We start from the raw sequence: 23,951 nt of genomic DNA, 5'->3' as shown, positions 1-23,951 counted from the left end.
CGCCTCTCTGGAATTTCTGTTATCAGTGCCTGGGTCAGCATGCACTTTTCTCGTGCAAAGGCGTCCCTGTTTATAGTGAGTGGTAAAGCAGCTCTTGTGAAAGCAGTGTGTTTCAGGTAAAACTAAATACATGTATTGTGATGAACCCCTGCTGATCAAATTTCTGCTTTTCTGTTTAATGTAGCTCACTAAAATGGGCTCCAAAGCACTATAGAGCAACTACATAAGGAGCATAGTTTAAGATGTTCAGCGTTCAGTACACCCCTCGAATAAGCTATTAGTTCCATTACTCAAAACAGCAGGCTAAATACCTAATATGCAGTGTGGTTAGCTCAGCGAGTGTATGCATCTAAAAGCATACTTTGCTCATTACATTACAATTGTGTCTAAGCTCTTGTCATGCAGCAAGATCCAATTCTTGGTGCACATTTAATTTTTAAGAACTAAAACAATAACTGATTACTAAACTTAATTTAAGTACACAAGTCCCATAGAAAAGCAAAGGCGACAATATTTGAAGAAAAATGTCTCTATCGAAACACAAGATGCAAAATTGGTCATTTGAAAAACTGCATCCACCCCCTGTCTCGTTTTTCTGATCTGTTTCTAGGATTCTGCCAATAGTTATCTGCAAACAAGAAAGGTAAGCAATGGATGTGATATCCTCCCCCTGCCTGTATCACTGAATAGAGAGCTCTCTGTATCATCCAGGCTTACTTGTAGTTACTATATGGAAGACCTTCTTCAGAGAAATTATTGATGGAAACATCAAGAGGCATATCCATTGCTTTCATGTTTTATTTGCAGGTAACTATTGGCAGAATCCTAGCGAAAGATAGGAAAAACCAGGCAGGAGATAGGCGCAAAATTAAATGAGCTGTTTTTCAAATCAACAGAATAGGTAAGAACAAAGAGGTCAATACAATATATGAGGATTTACACAGGCATCGGCCATGTTGAAGGCAGTTGTGGATTGTGTGTTGTTATTGTTTCAGAGTAGCAGTATGGTGAAGAATCAAATCACATAAAGTAATGAAGGTGATTTTGGACAGCATGAAATGTTGACGTGACCAGGGAAATCTCATCTTTATGTTGATAAAGGATTAAGAATTAATGTAGAAACTAAGATATGTTTCCATCTTTGTTTAGGAATTTTCCAGGAAGAGTTTTATGGACACAAACAAATATCCTCTAATTTTAGTTGATCTTCTACATGTGCAAAATAATGAGTACAGCCCCTGATGAATGTCCAGCACATTGAGGCCGCTAGGGCAGAAACATGTGCATGCAGGGCTTGGACGAAGTGTATGGAGCTGTCTTTGATGATTAGGGTCAGCTCTGACATTTTATTTTTGTTGCAGCTGAAAATTAGAACTGTAATGTTTGTGTATCTCTACATGTGATACTTATAATTGTTAATACATCTTATGCTATTTTATGAGGACCTCTACAGTAAAAATATTTGATGATTGAATTTGTATGTATCCGAGGTTAGGTCAATTTTTTCAGGACCCATAACTGGATGTCTACTGTTCTTCTGGTTTGAAAGTCGGATTTATTGTAATTAACCTGGCTTCTATGATAATTAGACTTCATATTTCTTCCACTAAGCAGGAAGGTGAATTTATCCCCTTGCGTTGGATCACTGTGTTTAGTAAAGCACACCCTCAAGACAGTCCACCAGTCAAAAGCCCAACTCATTACAGGCACCTGCGAACTGGACTGCAGACCTTTGACACTGCCCGAGCTTCACTGACTTCCTCTCCCCCGCAGGATGATACTCAAAAGCTGCATTTATCACCTACAAAGCAGCCTTGACCGGAACACCAACATACTTGATGGCTAGACTTCACACGTCTGGAAGCTCTTACATCTCACATAGAAAGGGTGGCGTCTAGGATAGCCCATGAAGAGAAGACGCACAAGCAGGCCAAGCTCCTGCTAGGACCTGACCATCTGGAATGCATTCTCAGAAAAGACTCGAAATGTCCCTACCATCCTCCAATTCCGCAAGACACTGAAAACGTGGCTCTTTCACCAATACCAACCGGACGAATACAAATGCCTCTCTCCCTCCACCAGCAGTACTGCATTACTGTGTATAATGCCAAGCCCGTGCTGACACCCTCACTCCGCCAGCAGTACTGCGCTACTGTATATAATGACAAGCCCATGCTGGCACCCTCACTCCACCAGCAGTACTGCGCTACTGTATATAATGCCCAGCCCGTGCTGGCACCCTCCCTCCACCAGCAGTACTGCGCTACTGTATATAATGCCAAGCCCATGCTGGCACCCTCCCTCCACCAGCAGTACTGCGCTACTGTATATAATGCCAAGCCCACTGCTTGCACCCTCCCTCCACCAGCAGTACTGCACTACTGTATATAATGCCAAGCCCACTGCTTGCACCCTCCCTCCACCAGCAGTACTGCACTACTGTATATAATGCCAAGCCCACTGCTGGCACCCTCCCTCCACCAGCAGTACTGCGAAACTGTATAAAATGCCACGCCCACTGCTTGCACCCTCCCTCCACCAGCAGTACTGTGCTACTGTATATAATGCCACACCCATACTGGCACCCTCCCTCCACCAGCAGTACCACACTACAGTATATAATGCCAAGCTCACTGCTGGCACCCTCCCTCCACCAGCAGTACTGCACTACTGTATATAATGACAAGCCCATGCTGGAACCCTCCCTCCACCAGCAGTACTGCACTACCGTATATAATGCCAAGCCCACTGCTGGCACCCTCACTCCACCAGCAGTACTGCGCTACTGTATATAATGCCCAGCCCGTGCTGGCACCCTCCCACCACCAGCAGTACTGCACTACTGTATATAATGCCCAGCCCACTGCTGGCACCCTCCCTCCACCAGCAGTACTGCGCTACTGTATACAATGTCAAGCCCACTGCTGGCACCCTCCCTCCACCAGCAGTACTGCACTACTGTATATAATGCCATAATGCCAAGCCCACTACTGGCACCCTCCCTCCACCAGCAGTACTGCGCTACTGTATATAATGCCAAGCCCATGCTGGCACCCTCCCTCCACCAGCACTACTGCGCTACAGTACATAATGCCAAGCCCACTACTGGCACCCTCCCTCCACCAGCAGTACTGCGCTTCTGTGTATAATGCCAAGCCTGTGCTGGCACCCTCCCTCCACCAGAAGTACTGTGCTACAGTACATAACGCCACGCCCATACTGGCACCCTCCCTCCACCAGCAGTACTGCACTACAGTATATAATGCCAAGCCCACTGCTGGCACCCTCCCTCCACCAACAGTACTGCACTACTGTATATAATGCCAAGCCCATGCTGGCACCCTCCCTCCACCAGCAGTACTGCACTACTGTATATAATGACAAGCCCATGCTGGCACCCTCACTCCGCCAGCAGTACTGCGCTACTGTATATAATGCCAAGCCTGTGCTGGCACCCTCCCTCCACCAGCAGTACTGCGCTACTGTATATAATGCCAAGCCCATGCTGGCACCCTCCCTCCACCAGCAGTACTGCACTACTCTATATAATGACAAGCCCATGCTGGCACCCTCCCTCCACCAGCAGTACTGCGCTACTGTATAAAATGCCAAGCCCATGCTGGCCCCCTCACTCCACCAGCAGTACTGCGCTACTTTATATAATGCCAAGCCCGTGCTGGCACCCTCCGTCCACCAGCAGTACTGTGCTACTGTATATAATGCCAAGCCCATGCTGGCACCCTCCCTCCACCAGCAGTACTGCACTACTGTATATAATGCCAAGCCCACTGCTGGCACCCTCCCTCCACCAGCAGTACTGCACTACTGTATATAATGCCAAGCCCACTGCTGGCACCCTCCCTCCACCAGCAGTACTGCACTACTGTATATAATGCCAAGCCCATGCTGTCACCTTCCCTCCCTCCACCAGCAGTACTGCACTACTGTATATAATGCCAAGCCCACTGCTGGCACCCTCCCTCCACCAGCAGTACTGCGCTACTGTATATAATGCCAAACCCACTGCTGGCACCCTCCCTCCACCAGCAGTACTGCGCTACTCTATATAATGCCAAGCCCACTGCTGGCACCCTCCCTCCACCAGCAGTACTGCGCTACTGTATATAATGCAAAGCCCACTGCTGGCACCCTCCCTCCACCAGCAGTACTGCGCTACTGTATATAATGCCATAATGCCAAGCCCACTGCTGGCACCCTCCCTCCACCAGCAGTACTGCGCTACTGTATATAATGCCAAGCCTGTGCTGGCACCCTCCCTCCACCAGCAGTACTGCGCTATTGTATATAATGCCAAGCCCATGCTGGCACCCTCCCTCCACCAGCAGTACTGCGCTACTGTATATAATGCCAAGCCTGTGCTGGCACCCTCCGTCCACCAGCAGTACTGCACTACTGTATATAATGCCAAGCCCATGCTGTCACCTTCCCTCCCTCCACCAGCAGTACTGCACTACTGTATATAATGCCAAGCCCACTGCTGGCACCCTCCCTCCACCAGCAGTACTGCGCTACTGTATATAATGCCAAGCCCACTGCTGGCACCCTCCCTCCACCAGCAGTACTGCACTACAGTATATAATGCCAAGCCCACTGCTGGCACCCTCCCTCCACCAGCAGTACTGCACTACCGTATATAATGCCCAGCCCACTGCTGGCACCCTCCCTCCACCAGCAGTACTGCGCTACTGTATATAATGCCAAGCCCACTGCTGGCACCCTCCCTCCACCAGCAGTACTGCACTATTGTATATAATGCCATAATGCCAAGCCCACTGCTGGCACCCTCCGTCCACCAGCAGTACTGTGCTACTGTATATAATGCCAAGCCCACTGCCTGCACCCTCCCTCCACCAGCAGTACTGCACTACTATATATAATGCCATAATGCCAAGCCCACTGCTGGCACCCTCCCTCCACCAGCAGTACTGCGCTACTCTATATAATGCCAAGCCCACTGCTGGCACCCTCCCTCCACCAGCAGTACTGCGCTACTGTATATAATGCCAAGCCCATGCTGGCACCCTCCCTCCACCAGCAGTACTGCGCTACAGTATATAATGCCAAGCCCACTGCTGGCACCCTCCCGCCACCAGCAGTACTGCGCTACTGTATATAATGCCAAGCCCACTGCTGGCACCCTCCCTCCACCACCAGTACTGTGCTACTGTATATAATGCAAAGACTGTGCTGGCACCCTCCCTCCACCAGCAGTACTGCGCTACAGTACCTAATGCCACGCCTATACTGGCACCCTCCCTCCACCAGCAGTACTGCACTACAGTATATAATGCCAAGCCCATGCTGGCACCCTCCATCCACCAGCAGTACTGCACTACTGTATATAATGCCAAGCCCACTGCTGGCACCCTCCCTCCAGCAGCAGTACTGCATTACTGTATATAATGACAAGCCCATGCTGGAACCCTCCCTCCACCAGCAGCACTGCGCTACTGTATATAATGCCAAGCCCACTGCTGGCACCCTCCCTCCACCAGCAGTACTGCACTACTGTATATAATGCCAAGCCCACTGCTGGCACCCTCCCTCCACCAGCAGTACTGCACTACTGTATATAATGCCAAGCCCACTGCTGGCACCCTCCCTCCACCAGCAGTACTGCGAAACTGTATAAAATGCCACGCCCTTGCTGGCACCCTCCTTTTGGAAAGAGCTCTTGGGCTAGGTTCGTGCTCTAAGTATTTAAAATAAAATAAACATGAAGTGCCCTTTCATGGGATTGCCCATTTTTGGAGGCTAATGGTGCGAAGTGTTTCTGGTAGAAGCCCTCTCCCAGATCTTCAGGATTGAGAAGGGATGTCCTGAAGCAGGAGAAGGCCCTTTAAACACTGACACAGGCCCTTGTTTTCATGTAATACCTGTTTGAACTTTGCTTCAAGTGTCACGGTTGTCTGTAGCACCCCCCACCACAAGCAGCCACACAGCTGTCAGTCATAAAGGCCACACCCTCTTCCTCCAGTCCTGGGGAAACCTGCACTACCACTGGGTACCTACCACTAATGCCGAAGGACCACGGAAACCACTGATGAGAATTTCCCAGAATGCTCTGCCAGCGGCCATGACTTGCCTCCAGAGCTGCTGGCCTTGAGCCTGATGTGCGCCCCACTCTCATCATTCATGAAATACCACACCTATCAGCCAGGGAACTCCACACGCCCATCAGACATGACATGTCTAGTGCTGGCGAAGCATGGCACTAGATGTAGTTAGGGGAGAGTACAGCTCGGAACAGAGCAGAGTTGAATGGCCATCACAATACAACGCTGCTCTTTTCCGAGCTGTGCTCTCCTGACTACATCTAGTGCCATGTTTCGTCAGTGCTAGATATTGCCATCACAATACAACTCTGCCCTGTTCCGAGCTGTACTCTCCTAACTACATCTAGTGCCATGCTTCATCAGTGCTAGATATTGCCATCACAATACAACTCTGCCCTGTTATGAGCTGTACTCTCCTAGCTACATCTAGTGCCATGCTTCGTCAGTACTAGATATTGCCATCACAATACAACTCTACCCTTTTATGAGCTGTACTCTCCTAGCTACATCTAGTGCCATGCTTCGTCAGTGCTAGATATTGCCATCACAATACAACTCTGCCCTGTTATGAGCTGTACTCTCCTAGCTACATCTAGATCCATGCTTCGTCAGTACTAGATATTGCCATCACGATACAACTCTGCCCTGTTATGAGCTGTACTCTCCTAGCTACATCTAGTGCCATGCTTCGTCAGTGCTAGATATTTCCATCACAATACAACTCTGCTCTAATCCGAGCTGTACTCTCCTAACTACATCTAGTGCCAGGCTTCGTCAGTGCTAGATATTGCCATCACAACACAACTCTGCCCTGTTATGAGCTATACTCTCCTAGCTACATCTAGTGCCATGCTTCGTCAGTACTAGATATTGCCATCACAATACAACTCTGCCCTGTTATGAGCTGTACTCTCCTAGCTACATCTAGTGCCATGCTTCGTCAGTGCTAGATATTGCCATCACAATACCACTCTGCTCTAATCCGAGCTGTACTCTCCTAACTACATCTAGTGTCATGCTTCATCAGTGCTAGATATTGCCATCACAATACAGCACTGCCCTGTTCCGAGCTGTACTCTCATAGCTACATCTAGTGCCATGCTTCGTCAGTACTAGATATTACCATCACAATACAACACTGCTCTGTTCTGAGCTGTATTCTCCTAACTACATCTAGTGCCATGCTTCGCCAGTACTAGTTATTGCTATCACAATACAACTCTGCTCTGTTCTGAGCTGTCCTCTCCTAGCTACATCTAGTGCCATGCTTTGTAAGTGCTAGATATTATCATCACTTTACAAATCTGCTCATCTCCGAGCTGTACTCTCCTAACTACATCTAGTGCAATGCTTCGTCAGTGCTAGATATTTCCATCACAATACAACTCTTATTGCCATGACAATACAGCACTGCTCTGTTCCAAGCTGTACTCTCCTAACTACATCTAGTGCCATGCTTCGTCAGAGCTGTACCCTCCTAACTACGCCTAGTGCCATGCTTTGTCAGTGTTAGATATTGCCATCACAATACAACTCTTATTGCCATCACAATACAACACTGCAGTGTTCCAAGCTGTACCCTCCTAACTACATCTAGTGCCATGCTTCGTCAGTGCTAAAAATTGCCATCACAATACATCTCTGCTCTGTTCCGAGCTGTCCTCTCCTAGCTACATCTAGTGCCATGCATCGTCAGTGCTAGATATTACCATCACTTTACAACTCTGCTCATCTCTGAGCTGTACTCTCCTAACTACATCTAGTGCACTGCTTCGTCGGTGCTAGATATTTCCATCACAATACAACTCTTATTGCCATCACAATACAGCACTGCTATGTTCCAAGCTGTACTCTCCTAAGTACATCTAGTGCCATGCTTCGTCAGTGTTAGTTGCCATCACAATACAACTCTTATTGCCATCACAATATGACACTGCTCTGTTCCGAGCTGTACTCTCCTAACTACATCTAGTGCCATGCTTCATCGGTACTAGATATTGCCATCACAATACAACTCTGCCTTGTACCAAGCTGTACTCTCCTAGCTACATCTAGTGCCATGCTTCGTCATTACTAGATATTGCCATCACAATACAACTCTGCTCTAATCCGAGCTGTACTCTCCTAACTACATTTATTGCCATGCTTCGTCAGTGCTAGATATTGCCATCACAATACAACTCTGCTCTGTTCTGAGCTGTACTCTCCTAACTACATCTAGTGCCATGCTTCATCAGTACTAGATATTGCCATCACAATACAACTCTGCTCTGTTCTGAGCTGTACTCTCCTAGCTACATCTAGATCCATGCTTCGTCAGTACTAGATATTGCCATCACGATACAACTCTGCTCTGTTCCGAGCTGTCCTCTCCTAGCTACATCTAGTGCCATGCTTGGTCAGTGCTAGATATTACCATCACTTTACAACTCTGCTCATCTCTGAGCTGTACTCTCCTAACTACATCTAGTGCAATGCTTCGTCAGTGCTAGATATTTCCATCACAATACAACTCTTATTGCCATCACAATACAGCACTGCTATGTTCCAAGCTGTACTCTCCTAAGTACATCTAGTGCCATGCTTCGTCAGTGTTAGATATTGCCATCACAATACAACTCTTATTGCCATCACAATATGACACTGCTCTGCTCCGAGCTGTACTCTCCTAACTGCATCTAGTGCCATGCTTCATCAGTACTAGATATTGCCATCACAATACAACTCTGCCTTGTTCCGAGCTATACTCTCCTAGCTACATCTAGTGCCATGCTTCGTCAGTACTAGATATTGCCATCACAATACAACTCTGCTCTAATCCGAGCTGTACTCTCCTAACTACATTTATTGCCATGCTTCGTCAGTGCTAGATATTGCCATCACAATACAACTCTGCCTTGTTCCAAGCTGTACTCTCCTAGCTACATCTAGTGCCATGCTTCGTCATTACTAGATATTGCCATCACAATACAACTCTGCTCTAATCCGAGCTGTACTCTCCTAACTACATTTATTGCCATGCTTCGTCAGTGCTAGATATTGCCATCACAATACAACTCTGCTCTGTTCTGAGCTGTACTCTCCTAACTACATCTAGTGCAATGCTTCATCAGTACTAGATATTGCCATCACAATACAACTCTGCTCTGTTCTGAGCTGTACTCTCCTAGCTACATCTAGATCCATGCTTCGTCAGTACTAGATATTGCCATCACGATACAACTCTGCTCTGTTCCGAGCTGTCCTCTCCTAGCTACATCTAGTGCCATGATTGGTCAGTGCTAGATATTACCATCACTTTACAACTCTGCTCATCTCTGAGCTGTACTCTCCTAACTACATCTAGTGCAATGCTTCGTCAGTGCTAGATATTTCCATCACAATACAACTCTTATTGCCATCACAATACAGCACTGCTATGTTCCAAGCTGTACTCTCCTAAGTACATCTAGTGCCATGCTTCGTCAGTGTTAGATATTGCCATCACAATACAACTCTTATTGCCATCACAATATGACACTGCTCTGCTCCGAGCTGTACTCTCCTAACTGCATCTAGTGCCATGCTTCATCAGTACTAGATATTGCCATCACAATACAACTCTGCCTTGTTCCGAGCTATACTCTCCTAGCTACATCTAGTGCCATGCTTCGTCAGTACTAGATATTGCCATCACAATACAACTCTGCTCTAATCCGAGCTGTACTCTCCTAACTACATTTATTGCCATGCTTCGTCAGTGCTAGATATTGCCATCACAATACAACTCTGCTCTGTTCTGAGCTGTACTCTCCTAACTACATCTAGTGCCATGCTTCATCAGTACTAGATATTGCCATCACAATACAACTCTGCCTTGTTCCGAGCTGTACTCTCCTAGCTACATCTAGTGCCATGCTTCGTCAGTACTAGATATTGCCATCACAATACAACTCTGCTCTGTTCCGAGCTGTACTCTCCTAGCTACATCTAGTGCCATGCTTCGTCAGTGCTAGATATTGCCATCACAATACAACTCTGCTCTGTTCTGAGCTGTACTCTCCTAGCTACATCTAGTGCCATGCTTCGTCAGTACTAGATGTTGCCCTCACAATACAACTCTGCTCTAATCCGAGCTGTACTCTTCGAACTACATCTAGTGCCATGCTTCGTCAGTACTAGATATTGCTATCACAATACAACTCTGCTCTGTTCTGAGCTGTACTCTCCTAACTACATCTATTGCCATGCTTCATCAGTACTAGATATTGCCATCACAATACAACTCTGCTCTAATCCGAGCTGTACTCTCCTGAGTCCTGCACTCATGCTTAGCAATAATGTATCACATTTGAGAAACGCACATCCCTACTTCGACAAGCTTTGACAAGCATAACCCCCTCTCCCCCAGTCTTCCCAGTTGGCTATGATTTTGGACATTATACTCTCTAGTTTCTCTTACCTATCACACCCTCCCCCCCAAACCTCCCCTTCCTTGCTAGAGACTAAGATCTGGGCATACCCTGGCAGGGTCAGACTATACCACCTTTCGGTTGTGTAGGAGCGAGGGGATGAGTGGGCAACAGAGACAGGATGGAAGGAAGAGGATTGGTAGCAGGAAGCCAATGGGTGGGAATAGAAGCAGTATCAGTAAAGTGCTTAGACTTCAGTAAGGCTGCGGCTCCCAAAGAAATGGTCAATGGAAGGTAAGAGATCCCCGATGGCCAAAAGCCCCAAAATGGAGGAGGACTGTGAGGCTGGAGGTGGTCCATTCTGGGGCTACTCACCACATTGAGTTTCAGCTCCAGGTTGAGCACTCCCCCGCTGTCCAACACAGGCAACAAGTTGATCACAAAGACTGCAGGTCGGTCCGGAGGGATGGAGATATTAGGGCCAAAGAAGATGTAGAAATGGACGGAGAAGGTGTCCAGCTCGTTGCGCAGCGTGGGGCGGATGGGCCAGCAGGACGCCGCGGCTAGCACGCGCGCTTCAGTGGAAGAGGCTGGAGGCACCACACGTTCTTCCGGTGCTGAGGTAGCAGAGCTTCCTGTGTCATTCTGCAGTGACGAGGCTACGCCAGGAGAGGGCAGTCCTTCAGAAAGGGATAAGCCACCAGCTGAGCCGAAGGACTGCGGCATGTTCTGGGCTGAGCTGGGAGCCAGGACCACATTCCTGGAGAGACCGGCTTTAGAACAGTCTGTGGAAGACAAAACAGACAGAGAACTTCAGGAAGAAACTAAAACACATACATGGTGAAACCTAACATCCAGGCCTACAGACCCGGGCAAAAGAGGTGACAAGTGTTCCCTTTTAAAATATCCACCAGAAGTAAGGATGTGAGCAGTATTGAACTCAGCCGCTGCAGGAAGGAAAGAACCAAAAGATCAGCCTTCTCTGTCTACGCTCCAAGGCTCTGGAACCTCCTGCTCAATACACCACACTCTACTCCTCTCTTGGACATTTCAGGAAGGAATGACCCCACCCTAACTCCTAGTTCCACACACCTAACACTCCTGCTCCCCCATTTCCTCTCCTCATTGCTTGTAGATCTCATATAGACCAGCCTCCCTGTAACTCATTCTTATTTCCCGCTCTGTTGTATCTCTGCTTCCCTCACTGTGACCTTTGCCCTGTGATTGTAAAGCACTCCATTGCTTGCCAAAGTAAGGCTCGCACTCAATACATATTCTAATAATAATAATTATAATACCATTAAAACATATTATCCTTACTACTCATTAGTTATTTATCTTAGGTGTTTTGTATAGCGCTCCATGCAGAGCATAGTGTTGTGGAGAGCTAGGGAAAGAGGGGTGGGAAGGAAAAGACAACAACCACAAACAAAAGGCAACTGGTGGTAGCCAGAGAGATCAGGAGCCTTGCATTCACAAGCTCCATATACCAAAGGAAGGTAAGTGCATGCAATGTGAAGGACAGTGGGGAGTGCTATGCACACAGCAGCCCAGTGCCTGCAGCCCACAAGGACCATATACCAAGGAAGGTAAGTGCATACAATGTGAAGGACAGTGGAGAGTGCTACACACACAGCAGCCCAGTGCCTGCAGCCCGCAAGGTCCATATACCAGAGGAAGGTAAGTGCATACAATGAGAAGGACAGTGGGGAGTGCTATGCACACAGCAGCCCAGTGCCTGCAGCCCACAAGCTCCATATACCAGAGGAAGGTAAGTGCATGCAATGTGAAGGACAGTGGGGAGTGCTATGCACACAGCAGCCCAGTGCCTGCAGCCCACAAGCTCCATATACCAGAGGAAGGTAAGTGTATGCAATGTGAAGGACAGTGGGGAGTGCTATGCACACAGCAGTGCCTGCAGCCCACAAGGTCCATATACCAGAGGAAGGTAAGTGCATACAATGAGAAGGACAGTGGGGAGAGCTGCACACACAGCCACCCAGGGCCTGCAGCCCACAAGGTCCATATACCAGAGGAAGGTAAGTGCATACAATGAGAAGGACAGCGGGGAGCGCTACGCACACAGCCGCCCAGTGCCTGCAGCCCACAAGGACCATATACCAGAGGAAGGTAAGTGCATACAATGAGAAGGACAGCGGGGAGTGCTACGCACACAGCAGCCTAGTGCCAGCAGCCCACAAGGTCCATATACCAGAGGAAGGCAAGTGCATACAATGTGAAGGACAGCGGGGATTTCTACACTCACAGCAGCCCACAAGGTCCATATACCAGAGGAAGGTAAGTGCATACAATGTGAAGGACAGCGGGGATTTCTACACTCACAGCAGCCCACAAGGTCCATATACCAGAGGAAGGTAAGTGCATACAATGTGAAGGACAGTGGGGAGTGCTATGTACACAGCAGCCCAGTGCCTGCAGCCCACAAGGTCCATATACCAGAGGAAGGTAAGTGCATACAATAAGAAGGACAGTGGGGAGAGCTACACACACAGCAGCCCAGTGCATGCAGCCCGCAAGGTCCATATACCAGAGGAAGGTAAGTGCATTCAATGTGAAGGGCAGTGGGGAGTGCTACACACACAGCAGTGCCTGCAGCCCATAACATGTGTATTTGTAGAGTGCACGTTCACCCCCAGAGGGACATTTTGGTGCTTTTGACAGGTAAAAGATGTTTATTGTTACCCAACTTAATGGTACTCATTTTATTGACCTAGGAAGGGTGAAGGGCTGAGTGGCCAGGATTCGAACCTGTGATCATGAGGTCAGACACAGGCCCCCGTGTGGATGCATTAGTCCACTGAGCCACAGACCCGGCTAGAGATACGTAGGTACATACAGGGTGAAGTATGGCGGGGAGCGCTATACACACAGCAACTGCAGACACTGGATTGTACAAGGTCCATCGAATGGAGGTATGAAGGTATATACAGGGAGAAGGACAGGGGGGGTGCTAGACACACAGCTGTCCCAGGACCTGCAGCCCACGATGTCCATATGTTAAAGGTGGGTGAGTATGCACAGGGTGAAGAAAGGTGGGCAGCGCTACACACACACTGAGTGCACGGGATGTGGGTTGGAGAATCTGACTTGCTCAGACAGAGAAGTGCATGCAGGAGACCTCCTGGGGTGCTACTCCTGATGCCACATTTCACCAGGAATGGATTTAGGGTTGGTGAGTAGCTGCAAGGTAGCCATTAGTTCTTCTGAGTGGGCATCATATTGGAAGGAGGGCGGGGATAACCCGGTGGGTAGTCAATTCGTTCTTCTGAGTGGGTATTACATTAGAGGGTTAGGGGTGATGAGGTGGTGGGCAGCTATAAAATAGCCCATAAGTTCATCTGAGTGGGAATCTATTTGGAGTGTGAGGGTTGATGACTGGTAGCTAAGTATAAGGAAGTCAAGAGGTCTTCTGAGTGGGTATTATATTGGAGGGTGAGGGGTGATGATGTGGTGGGCAGCTATACGGTTGCCAATGGGATCTTTTGAGTGGGTATTATATTGGAGGGTCATGTTGTGATGGGCAAGTATAAGGTTGTCAATGGGATCTTCTGAGTGGATATTATATTGGAGGGGGAGGGGGATGTGGTGGGTCAATGGTATCTTCTGAGTGGGTATTATATTGGAGGGTGGAGGGTGGAGGGTGATGTTGTGGTGGGTCAGTGGGATCTTCTGAGTGGGTATTATATTGGAGGGTGGAGGGTGATGTTGTGGTGGGTCAGTGGGATCTTCTGAGTGGGTATTATATTGGAGGGTGATGTTGTGGTGGGTGAGTGGGATCTTCTGAGTGGGTATTATATTGCAGGGTGGAGGGTGATGTGGTAGGTCAGTGGGATCTGCTGAGTGGGTATTATATTGCAGGGTGGAGGGTGATGTGGTAGGTCAGTGGGATCTTCTGAGTGGGTATTATATTGGAGGGTGATGTTGTGGTGGGTCAGTGGGATCTTCTGAGTGGGTATTATATTGCAGGGTGGAGGGTGATGTGGTGGGTCAGTGGGATCTTCTGAGTGGGTATTATATTGCATGGTGGAGGGTGATGTGGTGGTGGGTCAGTGGGATCTACTGAGTGGGTATTATATTGCAGGGTGGAGGGTGATGTTGTGGTGGAGGGTGGAGGGTGATGTTGTGGTGGGTCAGTGGGATCTTCTGAGTGGGTATGATATTGCAGGGTGGAGGGTGATGTTGTGGTGGAGGGTGGAGGGTGATGTGGTGGGTGAGTGGGATCTTCTGAGTGGGTATTATATTGCAGGGTGGAGGGTGATGTTGTGGTGGAGGGTGGAGGGTGATGTTGTGGTGGGTGAGTGGGATCTTCTGAGTGGGTATTATATTGCAGGGTGGAGGGTGATGTTGTGGTGGAGGGTGGAGGGTGATGTTGTGGTGGAGGGTGGAGGGTGATGTTGTGGTGGGTGAGTGGTATCTTCTGAGTGGGTATTATATTGCAGGGTGGAGGGTGATGTTGTGGTGGGTCAGTGGGATCTTCTGAGTGGGTATTATATTGCAGGGTGGAGGGTGATGTTGTGGTGGGTCAGTGGGATCTTCTGATTGGGTATTATATTGCAGGGTGGAGGGTGATGTTGTGGTGCATCAGTGGGATCTTCGGGTGGGTATTATATTGCAGGGTGGAAGGTGATGTTGTGGTGGGTGAGTGGGATCTTCTGAGTGGGTATTATATTGCAGGGTGGAGGGTGATGTTGTGGTGGGTCAGTGGGATCTTGTGAGTGGGTATTATATTGCAGGGTGGAGGATGATGTTGTGGTGGGTCAGTGGGATCTTCTGAGTGGGTATTATATTGCAGGGTGGAGGGTGAAGTTGTGGTGGGTGAGTGGGATCTTCTGAGTGGGTATTATATTGATGGGTGGAGGGTGATGTTGTGGTGGGTGAGTGGGATCTTCTGAGTGGGTATTATATTGCAGGGTGGAGGGTGATGTTGTGGTGGGTCAGTGGGATCTTCTGAGTGGGTATTATATTGCAGGGTGGAGGGTGATGTTGTGGTGGAGGGTGATGTTGTGGTGGGTCAGTGGGATCTTCTGCGTGGGTATTATATTGGAGGGTGGAGGGTGATGTTGTGGTAGGTCAGTGGGATCTTCTGAGTGGGTATTATATTGGAGGGTGATGTTGTGGTGGGTCAGTGGGATCTTCTGCGTGGGTATTATATTGGAGGGTGGAGGGTGATGTTGTGGTGGGTCAGTGGGATCTTCTGAGTGGGTATTATATTGGAGGGTGATGTGGTAGGTCAGTGGGATCTTCTGAGTGGGTATTATATTGCAGGGTGGAAGGTGATGTTGTGGTGGGTCAGTGGGATCTTCTGAGTGGGTATTATATTGCAGGGTGGAGGGTGATGTTGTGGTGGAGGGTGATGTTGTGGTGGGTCAGTGGGATCTTCTGCGTGGGTATTATATTGGAGGGTGGAGGGTGATGTTGTGGTGGGTCAGTGGGATCTTCTGAGTGGGTATTATATTGGAGGGTGGAGGGTGATGTTGTGGTGGGTCAGTGGGATCTTCTGCGTGGGTATTATATTGGAGGATGGAGGGTGATGTTGTGGTGGGTCAGTGGGATCTTCTGAGTGGGTATTATATTGCAGGGTGGAGGGTGATGTTGTGGTGGAGGGTGGAGGGTGATGTTGTGGTGGGTCAGTGGGATCTTCTGCGTGGGTATTATATTGGAGGGTGGAGGGTGATGTTGTGGTGGGTCAGTGGGATCTTCTGAGTGGGTATTATATTGCAGGGTGGAGGGTGATGTTGTGGTGGAGGGTGGAGGGTGATGTTGTGGTGGGTCAGTGGGATCTTCTGCGTGGGTATTATATTGGAGGGTGGAGGGTGATGTTGTGGTGGTTCAGTGGGATCTTCTGAGTGGGTATTATATTGGAGGGTGGAGGGTGATGTTGTGGTGGGACAGTGGGATCTTCTGCGTGGGTATTATATTGGAGGGTGGAGGGTGATGTTGTGGTGGATCAGTGGGATCTTCTGAGTGGGTGTTATATTGCAGGGTGGAGGGTGATGTCGTGGTGGAGGGTGGAGGGTGATGTTGTGGTGGGTCAGTGGGATCTTCTGACTGGGTATTATATTGGAGGGTGGAGGGTGATGTTGTGGTGGGTCAGTGGGATCTTCTGAGTGGGTATTATATTGCAGGGTGGAGGGTGATGTTGTGGTGGGTCAGTGGGATCTTCTGAGTGGGTATTATATTGCAGGGTGGAGGGTGATGTTGTGATGGAGGGTGATGTTGTGGTGGGTCAGTGGGATCTTCTGCGTGGGTATTATATTGCAGGGTGGAGGGTGATGTTGTGGTGGGTCAGTGGGATCTTCTGAGTGGGTATTATATTGCAGGGTGGAGGGTGATGTTGTGGTGGAGGGTGGAGGGTGATGTGGTGGTGGAGGGTGGGGGTGATGTGGTGGAGGGTGGAGGGTGATGTGGTGGGCTCTGAGTGTGTTATATATGGATTGTGTGGGAATGGCCGGGGTGTGACTGAGGTTCTGCTAAGTTCAACGATGAGGATAGACAGTGCTGGGGGCTGTACATGGCCTCCTCTCCTCTATCTGAGGTGTGTGCTGGTGGGGGAAGGGCCCGGATGCAGATCTGGGGACCTTTGTTTAGTCAGGGGGTTCCACTTGATGATCTGCATCACTTTTGGGTGGGCCTTCTGAAAGAGGAGGGTTTTCAGATCTTTCCGGAAGTGAGGGTGGGTTTCTTGCAGTCTTAGATTCACTGGTAGACTGTGTGCACTAAGCAGGTGTGCTTCTGCTGAGCTGCCCGGCCTGAGGAGCCTCCCAGGCGTGCACCAGACGTTAGGTATGTAGATGCAATCATGGGCCATGCAGAAGAGTGTGCATGTCACGCGGCCTTCAATTGGAGGTCTTTTAAGACTGGTGGGACCGTCCACGACGACGTGCGCCAGGATACATATGGGCGACCCCTCCTCCCGCACACAGGATGATGGACTAGCCCAATCTGGTCAGCACGAGGCAGAACCTCGAGCACCTGAAGAATCTCTCCCTGCTGTAGAGTTAATAGCGAAACATCTAGACAACGGCATTCACTTGCGCTCGAAAGTTGAGCGCGTAATCAACAAGCACTGGCAAAGCCAACTGGTTTGGTTTTTGTAAAGGGATGGTATAGACCTTTACAAGGCCCTACCGTAATGGTACAACCTGGTCGGTAATGGTAGCGGCGGCAAAATGGTGTCAGCACCTTGGCATAATAGCAGTGCCTGGCATAAGTGTGCGCCCTGAGGCCTGCGGGCATGTTGGCGCGTTATAAAAATTTAAATAAATAAATAAATCTATCTAATATCTATACGCAGGCCAAACCTGTTGGCATTGCCACTGCTTGTCTTTAACAGGACCACAGTGAAGGACACACATACAGATTATAAATCAAGTGGTTGAAGGCACACTTGGTTAAGAGATTTCTATTGCACAAGTAGCACATTTACAACTTGAATTAATGATAATGATCTGTTATTAATATAGCGCTTTAATCCAAAGCGCTTTACAGAGCACATATTTACATACAATATCACCCAACCAAAATTGGTACTCATTTATCGACCTCGGAAGGATGAAAGGCTGAGTTGGCCTTGCCGGGATTCGAACCTGCGACACGCAGATCACGCTCAGATCGCAGCAGCGAGCGCTCACAGAAGACTCTTTGAAGCAACAATGGCAGGCAATTCCAGCACAACGTTTGATGTTACTACTTGATACGACTAGCTCAACTAGCTCAGAGGAGGGTGTGTTTTGGTTGGGAATGGGCAGGGCATGTGTGGCACTGCCATAGGGATTAATGGTAATGGTAATGCGTATTTATAAAGCGCCTATACACAAGGCAGTGTTTCAAAGCACTCAAGGAGGGAGGGGAACAAGGGGAAAAACAACAGTCGCCCAGAGCCCTTGAAATTCTGAAACGATAATAGTCTGCACAGGTAGAGTAATTGCAAGTGGTACAGTTAACAGTGGGGGGGGGGTAACACCAAATAAGTCTAGCGACGATTCTGCAGTTTTTCAAAGTGCAATTAAGGCGTAACCATGCTCGGAGTGAAGACAAGGGGAACAGACAGACGATCTTCAGGCATGGTGCCATCGGCTTGTGCAAGTGCAAAGACGGTTTACAGGGGGGAAGGGGTGCAGGGGAGGATAAGTCCAGGGGAGGGATCCAAGTGCACCGAGTCCGAGGAGACTGGGGTAAGTGCAGAGAGATGCCACTCTCTTGGGTTATTATAAGTGCAGTGATGCTGAGGAGAGTACAAGGCCCGGCGGCGAGTGTGAAAGGACTGGCAGGGTGCCAGGGTCCTGTGAGACTCTGACTGAGCTACACCAAGCGGCCAGTCAACACGCCATACGGAAAAGGAGGGAGAGAGGGAAAGAGGAGAGAGATAGGTTAGCAGGGTAAGGGGGGAGAGAAGGAAGAGGAGAAGAGAAAAGTCTTGAGGAGTTTCCGGAACTTAAGGAGGTCAGGCTCAAGAAAGAGGGTGGCAGGGAGGCTATTCCAGAGGGAGGCCCCTGCTGAGGATAAGGATGGTACTGGGCAATCAATGGGTGTGTAAATAAATAAACAACACATGCAATTCATTCTGGCATATTGGGGGCGCATTAGCGCCACATAAGAGCAAAACTAAACATGACGTTAAGATTCCGTACCAAGTTCGCTGGTCACGGAGGAGCACCCTTGGTAGCTGGCCCATTAAAGAGTTTGTGATTTTATTTGAGAACGCAGATCACTAAGGCAACCTTGCTTCTGTCTAGGCACAGGAATCTATGGATCATCCAGTTCTGGGGGTGGAACATGTGCCCAGTGCTTCGAATTGGCTTGTTTTGAGGTGGAACTGGGTTTCTAAGCCATGCATGTATGGCTGTAAAAAAAAAGGTTCTAGCATTGCAGTAAACAGCCACGTATATGCGATGAACAGGTGTTTGATAGATCGGTGGTAGCCGATTGCTTGATGGTCCCTGAATAATCACTTCAGGTGGATTCACACGATGAGGGCAAGTCATCGACTGTCCTTATCCTTTATGATCAAGGGACCATAGAAATACCAACCACCACTCAGCTATCAAGACGCACCCTCTATCCCTTGAGATGGTTTCAGCCGATGATGTCAAGTCATAGTTTACCCTTAATGATCCAATGACCATTAAGCTACCGACCACAAGTCTGTTATTAATATGCCTCCCTCCATCCCTTGAGATTGTTTCACATTACAAGGCCATGTCATTGTCTATCCTTATCCTTTATGATCCTTGAACCATCGAGCTACCAACCACCACTCAATTATCAAGACGCACCCCCTATCCCTCGAGATGATTTAGCATGATGAGGTCAAGCCATCATCTATCCTTATCCTTTATGATCCAGGGAGCATCAAGGTCAAGCCATCGTCTATCCTTATCCTTTTTGATCCAGGGACGATCGAGCTTCCAGCCGCCACTCAACTATCAAGACGCGCCCTGTATCCCTCAAGATGGTTTAGCATGCTGAGGTCGAGCCATTGTCTATCCTTATCCTTTATGATCCAGGGACCATCAAGCTACCGGCCGCCGCTTAACTATCTTGACACACCCTCTATCCCTCGAGAAGGTTTAGCATGATGAGGTCAAGCCATCGTCTATCCTTATCATTTATGATCCAGGGACCATCGAGCTACAGGCCACCACTCAACTATCTTAACACACCCTGGATCCCTTGAGATGGTTTAGCATGATGAGGTCAAGCCATCGTCTATCCTTCTCCTTTATGATCCAGGGTCCATCGAGCTACTGGCCACCACTCAACTATCTTAACACACCCTCTACCCCTCGAGATGGTTTAGCATGATGAGGTCAAGCCATTGTCAATCCTTATCCTTTATGATCTAGGGTCCATCGAGCTACTGGCCACCACTCAACTATCTTGACACACCCTCTATCCCTCGAGATGGTTTAGCATGATGAGGTCAAGCCATCGTCTATCCTTATCCTTTATGATCCAGGGACCATCGAGCTACCGGCCACCACTCAGCTATCAAGACGCACCCCCTCTCCCTCAAGATGTTTTTGCATGATGAGGTCAAGCCATAGTCTATCCTTATCCTTTATGATCCAGGGACCATCGAGGTACGGACCACCTCTCAGCTATCAAGACACACCCCCTATCCCTCGAGATGGTTTACCATGATGAGGTCAAGCCATTGTCTATCCTTATCCTTTATGATCCTGAGACCATCGAGCTACTGTCCACCACTCAACTATCAAGACTCTCCCCCATCCCTCAAGATGGTTTCAGCTGATGATGCCAAGTCATTGTTTATCCTTATCCTTTATGATCCAATGACCATTAAGCAACCAACCACAAGTCTGTTATAAATATGCCTCCCCCATCCCTTGAGATAGTTTCACGTGACCAGGCCAAGTAATTGTCTATCCTTATCCTTTATGACCCAGTGACCATAGAGTTACTGACCAACACTCAGCTATCAAGATGCACCCTCTATCCCCTGAGATTTTTTCACATGAAGCAGTGAGGTCATCATCTGTCCTTATCCTTTATGATCCAGGGACCATCGAGGTACCGACCACAACTCAGCTATCAAGACGCACTCTCTCTCCCTCGAGATGCTTTTGCATGATGAGGTCAAGCCATAGTCTGTCCTTGTCCTTTATGATCCAGGGACCATCGAGGTACTGGCCAACACTCAGCTATCAAGACGCACTCTCTCTCCCTCCAGATGCTTTTGCATGATGCGGTCAAGCTATAGTCTGTCCTTATCCTTTATGATCCAAGGACCATTGAGCTACTGTCCACCACTCAACTATCAAGACACATCCCCTATCCCTCGAGATGGTTTCAGCTGATGATGCCAAGTCATTGCTCATCCTTATCCTTTATGATACAATGGCCATTAAGCTGCCAACCACAAGCCTGTTATAAACATGCCTCCCTACATCCCTTGAGAAAGTTTCATGTAATGAGGTCACTCCATCGTCTATCCTTATCCTTTATGATCCAGGGACCATTGAGGTCAAGCTATCGTCCATCCTATCCTTTATGATCCAGGGACCATCGAGCTACCAGCCGCCACTCAACTATCAAGACGCACCCTCTATCCCTCGCGATGGTTTAGCATGATGAGGTCAAGCCATCGTCCATGCTTATCCTTTATGATCCAGGGACCATCGAGCTACCGGACACCACTCAACTATCTTGACACACCCTCTATCCCTCAAGATGGTTTAGCATGATGAGGTCCAGCCACCGTCTATTCTTATCCTTTATGATACGGGGACCATCGAGCTACTGGCCACCACTCAACTATCAAGACACACCCCCTATCCCTCGAGATGGTTTAGCATGATGAGGTCCAGCCATTGTCTATCCTTGCCCTTTGTGATTCGGAGACCATCGAGCTACTGGCCACCACTCAACTATCTTGACACACCCTCTATCCCTCGAGAAGGTTTAGCATGATGAGGTCAAGCCATCGTCTATCCTTATCATTTATGATCCATGGACCATCGAGCTACAGGCCACCACTCAACTATCTTAACACACCCTGGATCCCTTGAGATGGTTTAGCATGATGAGGTCAAGCCATCGTCTATCCTTATCCTTTATGATCCAGGGTCCATCGAGCTACTGGCCACCACTCAACTATCTTAACAGACCCTCGATCCCTCGAGATGGTTTAGCATGATGAGGTCAAGCCATCGTCTATCCTTATCCTTTATGATCCAGGGTCCATCGAGCTATCGGCCACTACTCAACTATCTTAACACACCCTCTATCCCTCGAGATGGTTTAGCATGATGAGGTCAAGCCATTGTCAATCCTTATCCTTTATGATCTAGGGTCCATCGAGCTACTGGCCACCACTCAACTATCTTGACACACGCTCTATCCCTCGAGATGGTTTAGCATGATGAGGTCAAGCCATCGTCTATCCTTATCCTTTATGATCCAGGGACCATCGAGCTACCGGCCACCACTCAGCTATCAAGACGCACCCTCTCTCCCTCAAGATGTTTTTGCATGATGAGGTCAAGCCATAGTCTATCCTTATCCTGTATGATCCAGGGACCATCGAGGTACGGACCACCTCTCAGCTATCAAGACACACCCCCTATCCCTCGAGATGGTTTACCATGATGAGGTCAAGCCATTGTCTATCCTTATCCTTTATGATCCTGAGACCATCGAGCTACTGTCCACCACTCAACTATCAGGACTCTACCCCATCCCTCAAGATGGTTTCAGCTGATGATGCCAAGTCATTGTTTATCCTTATCCTTTATGATCCAATGACCATTAAGCGACCAACCACAAGTCTGTTATAAATATGCCTCCCCCATCCCTTGAGATAGTTTCACGTGACCAGGCCAAGTAATTGTCTATCCTTATCCTTTATGACCCAGGGACCATAGAGTTACTGACCAACACTCAGCTATCAAGATGCACCCTCTATCCCCTGAGATTTTTTCACATGAAGCAGTGAGGTCATCATCTGTCCTTATCCTTTATGATCCAGGGACCATCGAGGTACCGACCACAACTCAGCTATCAAGACGCACTCTCTCTCCCTCGAGATGCTTTTGCATGATGAGGTCAAGCCATAGTCTGTCCTTGTCCTTTATGATCCAGGGACCATTGAGCTACTGTCCACCACTCAACTATCAAGACACATCCCCTATCCCTCGAGATGGTTTCAGCTGATGATGCCAAGTCATTGCTCATCCTTATCCTTTATGATACAATGACCATTAAGCTGCCAACCACAAGCCTGTTATAAACATGCCTCCCTACATCCCTTGAGAAAGTTTCATGTAATGAGGTCACTCCATCATCTATCCTTATCCTTTATGATCCAGGGACCATTGAGGTTAAGCCATCGTCAATCCTATCCTTTATGATCCAGGGACCATCGAGCTACCAGCCGCCACTCAACTATCAAGACGCACCCTCTATCCCTCGCGATGGTTTAGCATGATGAGGTCAAGCCATCGTCCATGCTTATCCTTTATGATCCAGGGACCATCGAGCTACCGGACACCACTCAACAATCTTGACACACCCTCTATCCCTCAAGATGGTTTAGCATGATGAGGTCCAGCCACCGTCTATTCTTATCCTTTATGATCCGGGGACCATCGAGCTACTGACCACCACTCAACTATCAAGACACACCCCCTATCCCTCGAGATGGTTTAGCATGATGAGGTCCAGCCATCGTCTATCCTTGCCCTTTATGATTCGGAGACCATCGAGCTACTGGCCACCACTCAACTATCTAGACACACCCTCTATCCCTCGAGATGGTTTAGCATGATGAGGTCAAGCCATCGTCTATCCTTGCCCTTTATGATTCGGAGACCATCGAGCTACTGGCCACCACTCAACTATCTTGACACACCCTCTATCCCTCGAGATGGTTTAGCATGATGAGGTCAAGCCATCGTCTATCCTTGCCCTTTATGATTCGGAGACCATCGAGCTACTGGCC

The 23,951-nt window shown here is 48.6% G+C and overlaps 1 protein-coding gene across 1 annotated transcript in view; it reads right to left on the bottom strand.

Moving 5' to 3' along the window:
- TMEM8B (transmembrane protein 8B) overlaps positions 1–23,951 on the bottom strand; it is an 804,010-nt gene that overhangs the window by 226,266 nt on the left and 553,793 nt on the right. Inside the window, exon 6 of the mRNA XM_069626692.1 lies at positions 10,844–11,253. Coding sequence (XP_069482793.1) covers positions 10,844–11,253 — 410 coding nt within the window. The remainder of the gene's footprint in view (positions 1–10,843; positions 11,254–23,951) is intronic.

The sequence above is a fragment of the Ambystoma mexicanum genome, chromosome 6p, assembly GCF_040938575.1.
Source record: "Ambystoma mexicanum isolate Mex_15411 chromosome 6p, UKY_AmexF1_1, whole genome shotgun sequence".
Lineage (NCBI taxonomy): Eukaryota > Metazoa > Chordata > Amphibia > Caudata > Ambystomatidae > Ambystoma > Ambystoma mexicanum.
The sequence above is the reverse complement of the archived record's forward strand: the minus strand, read 5'-3'. Positions and strand labels throughout refer to the sequence as shown.